The 8,399-nt window shown below is 46.6% G+C and overlaps 1 protein-coding gene across 1 annotated transcript in view; it reads left to right on the top strand.

Annotated features, from left to right (window-relative positions):
* Window positions 1–7,749, top strand: part of CREB5 (cAMP responsive element binding protein 5) — a 215,814-nt gene extending 208,065 nt beyond the window's left edge. The window contains exons 8-10 of the mRNA XM_009325703.1: window positions 4,113–4,340; window positions 5,359–5,467; window positions 6,636–7,749. Of these exons, the coding sequence (XP_009323978.1) occupies window positions 4,113–4,340; window positions 5,359–5,467; window positions 6,636–6,799 (501 nt within the window). The 3' untranslated portion in view covers window positions 6,800–7,749. The remainder of the gene's footprint in view (window positions 1–4,112; window positions 4,341–5,358; window positions 5,468–6,635) is intronic.
* The last annotated feature ends 650 nt before the right edge of the window (window positions 7,750–8,399 follow it).

The following is an 8,399-nucleotide window of genomic DNA, read 5'->3' as shown; positions in this document are numbered from 1 at the left end:
TATTGAACAGAACTGGCCCTAGAATTGATCTCTGAGGAACACTGCTGGTGACCGGTTGTCACCCAGATGTAGCCCCATTCACTACAACCCTTTGAGCTCTGCTCTTCAGCCAGTTCTTCACCCAGCACATCGTGAACCCGCTCATCCCACAGTTGGACAACTTGTCCAGAAGGATGCTGTGAGGGACAGTATCAAAAGCCTTACTAAAATCCAAAAAATCTCCATCCCCCACCTTCCCTTCATCCACTAGGCAGGTGACCTTATCATAGAAGGATATCTAATTAGTTAAACAGGACTTTCCCTTTGTGAATCCATGTTGACTGTGCCTGATGATTGCATTATTCTTTAAATGCCTTTCAGTAGTACCCAGTATAATCTTCTCCATAATTTTTCCAGGAACTGAGGTTAGACTAACAGGTCTGTAGTTCCCTGGGTCTTCCCTCATGCCCTTTTTGTAGATTGGAATAACATTGGCTAGCTTTCAGTCAGCAGGGACCTCCCCAGACTCCCAAGACCTTTGGTAGATGATTGAGAGGGGTCCACCTCTTCCCCTTAACTTACATGCTGCTGAAAATGGGTTTGAGTCATTCTAGTTAGGACAGCCTCAACTCCTTGAGCTTTGTATTCCCCGTTAGCTAGGCACCCCAAAAGATTTGCAGGCGGACAAGAAGAAATATGGGCACCAGGGTAGGTGGGCTGACTGGTGGCCACAAAGCTATGTCAGATTCACTCCAGTCTTGAGCTGGGACCACAGTCAGATGAGCTTTGCCATGCACAGCATGTCACTGGAGGCAACGGTCCCCATCAGGGATCAAGGAGGTCTTCACCTTGTCCATAGGTGTGTCACCAAGAGGATGGGAATGGAGGGTGATGGCTGACGAGGCTGAGCGGGACTCCTAGGGTCAGTGGCTTCCCTGGGCAGCAGAGCTCTTGCTGCACACTTGCTCCCATGGTGCGAAGGCAATAGTGATTTCTGAACAGATGCATTAGTGGGGAGAAAAGAAGGGTTTGCTGAGTAATAACCACTTTCTAAGCTCATCCATAGTCCCCATGCTAATGGCCTCTTTGGGGGTCAGATTGCTCCAGCAGACATTAATTTTATGGTGTATTTTACTAGTTATTAACCTCCTTATTCTTCTGAACCAGATTCTTCCATTCCAAACCACCTGCCAAATGACAGTATGGTCCACACTGCTGTGAGCTGTGTGCTCCCATGCCAAGTCTGTTGTTATTCTACACCACACCCTTCTGTAATGTCAGAATTCATTTCATGCTTTTCAGCTACCATTTTGATTCACAGGAGGCCAATGAATTATGCTTTCGTAGAATGAATGAATGGGTATTACTTTTGTAGTAAGTTGCAAAGAATAGAGAGAGAAGTGTTGGATCAACAATAAAAGTAGAAATCTCCTTCTGATAGGTATCTTTCTGAGAAAGAGAGATATTTTATCAAGTTGTAGCTGTGTTGCCTCAACTACTACGAAAATGACACTATTATTCTTGTGTTGGTCCCATGAACGTTTCTTCATATCAAACTTGCCAGAGTGATACCTTAAGCAGAGTAGGGATTTGGATGTTGTTTTATTCTGTTAGCTGTCCTACATTTGTCTTCATTATGGATACGTGGTTAGCATCCTCTAAAAAAAATATTAACCATAATTTTAATATATGTTCATTTTCTTTCTTATGTCCCTAGGCAGGGCAGCGAAATCCTGCTAGAGAATGATGCTTAGACAGTTAATAAGATGTAACCTAACAGATTTCAGGGTTAAGAGCTATCTAGTAAGCGTCAGTTAATTATCCCACGTGACATTATTAGTGACGTAATGGCAACCTTTATAATTAATATCTGCCAGCAATAGAGGGAAGATTTTGTTGTTCTGAAAATGCGCTCTGACTGCCCAAAGACTGACTGCTACATTCTGAAAACAAAATGACTCACTAGTTATTCGGGACAAAATGACCATATGAGGGGAAAGAGAAAAAAAAGAAATCTATATTTACCTTTTTCTGCCTGTGTAGCAGACCCAACTGGGAGACTTAAGAAACAAGAATTTTCAATGCTGGATGAAAAAGGAGAGAAATGGGATAAGGAAAGCTTTTGGTGTCCAGAAACATAAATAACAAATCTTTGAAGTCCCGAAAGGTGTTGTATGTGAGAAAATGAAAGGCCTTTGATGAGATGTTGACGTTAAAAGGATCCCAGAGGCCTCCACACTCAGACATCTTGCTAAAGAGGCAGCGTGCCCGGCCCAGGTGGACAGGGAGCAGCTGGCATCCCTCAGCAGCGATCTCCCGGAGGCAGTCTGGGGATGGGATGCGGGCGGGGACAGGGACAGCGGCTGGCGGTCCTGCACGGCGCTGGCTGGTGACCCTGCGCGGCGCTGGCAGCTGCAGCCTCTGCAGCTGCTGTAGCCCAGGGGCTCCAACCCCCGGTGTGGACAGAGGGTTGGAGATTTTACCAGCGAACATATGGACTTAATAACAAGCTGAAATTTTAAAAATCAGTCAGAATGTGCAGGGTGGCTTATTTATTTTTAGAAGGTTATTTTTTTAAAAACGTTTTTCTGCTCCTGTGAGAGAGATTCCCTGACTGTGCAACACAAAGCTGGGAATAAATTCGGCTTTATGCAAAAAGCGTTATCAGATGCACAGAATAATTATCCATAAAATTGCCACTTTAATTGACACAAGTCAGCTGTGGGAGGGAGCAAACTCTTCTTCGCAGTTTGTGGCGAGATTCTAGACAGAAAAGCGACCTCGCAAGACGATAGTATCATTTTAATTGAGACAGACAGAGGTGTTAGGCAAACACATGTTAATTGCCGCAATTGAAATTCAGGGCTCAGTCTGACGAAGTGCTGAGTATGTCCACTCCCTGGAGTCAAAAGGAAGCACCTTGGAGGTTTGGGCCTTTGCCAGAACAAGAGGGTTAATTTTGAGTCAACAATTCAGGTTTCCAGACTGTTCCAGACTGCCGGAGCGGTGGCAGCAACGTGAGCGGCGGCAGCAACACGAGCAGCAGCAGCGGTTCCTGCCGCGCGCGGGCAATGGGACCCATGGGTCAGGCTCCCGAGCCCCAAGCTCCGAGTCCGGAGCTCTGTGGTGTGGGCGCCACAGAGAGGCAGGAAAGCAATCCAAAGGCTGGCTGTCCCCAGGCAGTGGAACATTAAGTCTGATGCTGCCTCCTGACAGGGACGTGGTCATGTGTTTCATCCCCCCAGGAGTCAGGGCACAGACTACATAGGGCTGCCCCCACCATGCACCTTTTCTGTAATGGCATGGGCCAGTTACTCTCGGGAGCATGATCAATACTCTCCTGCACTTGAAAAAGCATAAACAGATATTTTACTATAGTTCTGTAGCAGCGGGACTGGATCTGGTGTGCCTCTGCTGTCAAAGCCAGGCTGCTGAGAAAAAGGGAGCACAGCATCCACAGGGGTCAAATGGGAACGCCTGAGAAGGGGAATATCCCTTCTCCACGCACTGCAGGGATACCAAAATGCAAGTTCGAGTTCAGGTACCTAAATCCTTTCTTTTGCCCCCAGGTGAAGGGCACTGAAGTCTGCTGGCCTTGCACAATCCCAGCCCGTGGCTTCCCAGCTCCACTCAGGTGCAAAGAGCGCTGCAGCTCCCATCTCCAGAGGTGGTAAAGCGTGCGAGAGAGATGGAGGAGCCTGTGAAATAGAAATGTCCTAAAATTTTTGAGGCAATTTAAAAAAAAGAAAGAAAAAGAGAGACAGAAATAAGGTCCCTACAGTCTTCTGCTTTGATTAAAACAGTTGCTGAGACAAACTTGACATTTCAGGTTTGAAATAGGTGGTGGCAGAGAAAGTACCGAAGTGAAATGTTTTTAATAACTGTAAGGGGAAAAATATTTTCCCTACTAATATTCAGAGGATCGTTTCAAAAATATCTCCCCTTTGACCACGGCAAGGGTCTGCCAGCAGCTAATTTCAGTGGCATCTGGTGCAGCCTTTCGACTTGTGCCTGTTGCAGACCTCGCCAGGGAGCAGGACGAGTGTGTGAGGTTTCCCTTCCCCTTTCAGCATCCCCCTCCGTAACTTTCCCCCCCCTCATCACTCCCTGCCAAACCTCTTCTTGCCCACCAGGTTTCACCGGCAGCACAGCAGATGCAGCCCACGCAGACGATACAGCCACCGCAGCCGACCGGAGGTCGCCGGAGGAGAGTGGTGGACGAAGACCCGGATGAGAGGAGGCGGAAATTTCTGGAAAGGAACCGAGCTGCCGCCACGCGCTGCAGACAGAAGAGGAAGGTCTGGGTGATGTCACTGGAAAAGAAAGCAGAAGAGCTCACCCAGACAAACATGCAGCTTCAGGTGCTAGACACTGTCTGCGCCCCCGAGGACACAGAGGGGCTCTTTGTGCTCAGAGGGGCTGGCGGTGCCGGCGGGCCTTTGCTGCCTTCGGGTTTGCCTCAGCGCAGCCGGCTCCTAGCAGGAGCACAGGCATAATCAAAGTCGATTAATCAAGATGTGTGTGCTTCAATTAAAGAAATAATTGCATTTTAGTGGGATAAGCCAGGAAAAAGCTGTCTTGGGATTTAGAAGCCTTCGCTAGACGGAGTTGTATTTATTTTCTTTTCTTGTCACCGTTTTTTGTGGGGATTTTTTTTGGAAGTGCCATTAACTCGTCTGTGAAAGACTTTTTCAGAGCAGGGCATGTAGCTAAACCCTCATTCAAAGCCATTGAGATAGGAGCGTAAATAGATCAGTCTACCAGTAAGGAAAAGAATGAAGTGGATGGATGAAAATACCCTGAATTAATACAATAAAAGCCCTCCTTAGGGTGGTGCCCTTCTTACAGTGGGCACAGTACTTCTGCCCCATCCAGAGGTGTGCCTGTGTGCTGCCAAGAGCAGAAAGGCCATTCGCGTAATGGCACTCCCCCAAAGCACAGAGGTGTGAGCAGCACCCAGGCGCCGGCCGTAGCGGAGCCGTAGGTGACATGCTGTAGGTGACAGCAGCCCTGCCACCACGCTGCCCAGCGTGGCAGGCTGCCATTTCCCACCACAGGTCTGGCCCCCATCCTGATGCAGAGAGCCAGAGTATTTCCCGAGCGGATTAAAACACTGCCTAAAGTATCTCTGGTGCTGTGAAGGGTTGGTTCTCTTGTCAGTTTATGTCATCAAATCTGGAAGCCAAATTCCCTTCAGAAGAAGTTATAAAATAACATCATGGACAAACGTTAGCATAAACCCAGCACGCGAGCACCGAGTGCCATTTTTGCTCAGTTCTTCGCAAGTTGTGGAGCAGTGTCTGTGTTCTTGGGTTTAAACTTTGCAGAAGAGCCTGGTTTAAGCTTTGTGGCAAACCAAACCCTCTCTTTCTTTTCTAGAACGAGGTTTCCATGCTGAAAAATGAGGTAGCACAGCTGAAACAGTTATTGTTAACACATAAAGACTGTCCGATAACAGCTATGCAGAAAGAATCGCAAGGATATCTAAGTAAGTAGCTGATATGGTTGCACTGTCTCCACACTCCTCACAGGAAAGCAAAGTTTCTAATTCTTCCCTCCAGAACCCCTTCTTGGTCATATTCTCACTTGAACCTGTCTTCTCAAACATCATCCGAGCCATCCAATCTCCTGCCCTTATTTATCCAGCCCCGCTCAAAACCAAAAAAGCCCTGGTTTGCATCCCACACAGCAGAGCTAGCCTTCCCCACCCCTCCCTTCGGCAAGGAGATGCACACGGATGGACGCTCGCTCCCCTGTGGAGGATCCCGCTTGAACTCACAGCTCCAAACCTGCAAGAGTGCTCCTGGGCGCAGCACTGCCAGCACCTTAAAATAACTCTCAAAAGGAAAGTTAAAAAGGAAAACATTACAGTCCCCTCCAGCGAAAATGGTACTGTGCTCTGACAGTGGTGCAGACCAGGCGTGGCGCAGGTTTTCAAGGTTTGTTAACTCTTTTTTAACTCTTATCTTTCATTTTTTTCAAAAAATCTCATCTAATGGAGATATTGAATCCATTCTGTCTAGTTGATGCATTTTGTGAGTGTGGTAATTTAGGGACAAATTCTTTGCTTGGCTCTAGAACGGCTCAGAAGAGCCTCAGGGTTAATATTTGCTAAATTGCGGCATTTTCTTAAAATAGAGCTCATTTCTGTCTCCTCTGCATCACTATGCATCTGGCTCTTTAACAGTACTCAAACAAAAAAATACATAATTGCATTACATGCCTATCAACTGGTGCTTGAATTAGATTTTCTGTGCTGCAGTGCACTGCACTCTAGTTTTGATTCCTGCCGAAGCGAATAAAGCATTTAAGCATCCCAGCTGATTTTATAGACCTTAAGATGTCGGACTTTTTATCCTGACATTGGTTTCATAATCATTAAGGTCTTGGACTTTTTTCAAGGTCCCAGCTCCTGAAGTCAGGTTGATATCAGAGAAGCTGGCTTAAAAAATATAACAAAAGCTGCAAAAAAGCAGCAGACAGACAGTGTTGGATAACTGTGTATTTTGAAATCCTGGGACTTGTGCATGCCTCTGGTTGTTAGGATTGCTGCCGTAGTAGTACATCCCTTTTCCAGGAGTGTCACCCAGCCTGGGCTTATTACTCGGATGGATAATTGAACATGTGTTGTCTCTGTCCCCTCACCCCCTTCCCAGGTCCCGAGAGCAGTCCTCCCGCGAGCCCGGTCCCAGCTTGCTCCCAGCAGCAAGTCATCCAGCACAACACCATCACGACCTCCTCCTCCGTCAGCGACGTCGTGGGAAGCTCCACTCTCACCCAGCTCGCCAGCCACAGAACAGACATCAACCCCATTCTTTAAAAGTGGTTGATCAGAAACTGCTAGGGGAGTGTGGTAGCGTATCAAAGCGTCCTCTGTGCTAAGAACATTTGCAACCGTAACTCAAGCCTGGAAGATTCCTCAGTTCTTGAAAGACTCTGGCTTTCATTTTTATAGTTATTAAAATGTCTTTTATACTTAGTTACATAAAAGGGAGTTATGCAATTAATATGCTATCAGCTTGAGAAATGCTTTGGTGCTTTCTCCAGTTTTTTTGGTACCAGTTACTTGTTTATAAACCTAACTGTTTCTGTACATAGTCACGTTTCCTTCTCACCAATCTAGCCTGAAGCCTCAGAAATACGGAGTTGTGTTAAACTGCAGCTTGTTAGCCAACGTGAGGCATGAAAAGTATTAAACAGAGTCATATATAGGTAACCAGGAGTAATTAGGCTATAAATATAGAGAGAGGGCATCTGCTGACAACATAATAAAAAATGAGTTAGCGTTGTGCTATCAGCAGACCCCGTCTTGCATTCAGAGCCTCTTTCAAAGCGGTTATATAGGACGTGGCTATCAGGACAAAATCAAGCCCAAATAACGTGCTCTTTCATCTAGCCCTCCCCCTTCTCCTCTCTCTCCTGCCCTGCCCTTTTTTGCCTCCAGTTATTCTTACACCTTCCTTTTCCCTTCCCAAACCCTTTTCATCCCTCAGCTTTTTTTCCCTGCTTTTATTCATTCCAAGGCTTTCTCGCTTCCCTCTCTTTTTCTCAAAGAACGGTGATGAACAAGCAAAAACTTCAAGCCCACCTAAAATCTGTCAGCGCGGCTGCTGCTTTCACTAGCTCTTCACCCACAGCTGGGCTGTGCTGAGCGTTTGGCTTTTAAAAAACAGAAATGCTCCTGATTTAGTGTTTTTAATAAACAGCGAAAGGCGAAAGCAGTGCAGCCCCAGGTGAAGCAGGATTGAGAGCCAGCTGTGTTGATGCTAGCAGCCCTGTAAGCTTCTGTGGCACGGTACAGGCGTAGCGAGCAACACCTGAGAATCACAGCAATTCTTTTGCACTGCCAGTTGTTAACATAGAAAAAAACATGTAGTATATAATAATTCGGAAAAGTTCTGTTCCGTAACCCGGTTACGTTGTTCTAGCACCGAAAGCTAACAGCCTCAGGTTTCATGGGCTATAAATGAGAAATAAATCATCGTAACGGTTCTGACCAGTTGGAAAAATGCCATTTTTAATTCCCAGGGAAAGACCTGCTCTCTGCAGGCGTTACTTTAAGCATCCACAGACCGATCCTGAGCTGGCAGACAGCAGTGTAGCTTCACTGACTTTAATGGCACTTAACGCCCGTTTACTGCGGGCAAGGAATTGTCTCATCAGGACGCTAAATAATTTTTAGAAGGCATGCAGCCGCTAAAAAGTGCTGCAAGAATGGCAAATCCCACTGTACTCTGGATAAAATTCAGTCCTGCAAAGAGGGTCTGGAAGAGAGCCTTATGCCACAATTAAGGTTTTTGTTTGGACTCTGGGCCTGCCCCTCAGTGCGACTGATTTGCATCCCCAAGTGGTACCAGTGATGGATGGGAAAATCAGACGGAGATGATGCCAGTTAATTACACTGCCTTGCCGTATATTGG

The sequence above is a fragment of the Pygoscelis adeliae genome, unplaced genomic scaffold, assembly GCF_000699105.1.
Source record: "Pygoscelis adeliae isolate BGI_AS28 unplaced genomic scaffold, ASM69910v1 Scaffold226, whole genome shotgun sequence".
NCBI lineage: Eukaryota > Metazoa > Chordata > Aves > Sphenisciformes > Spheniscidae > Pygoscelis > Pygoscelis adeliae.
This window is presented reverse-complemented; position numbering and strand designations above follow the sequence as displayed.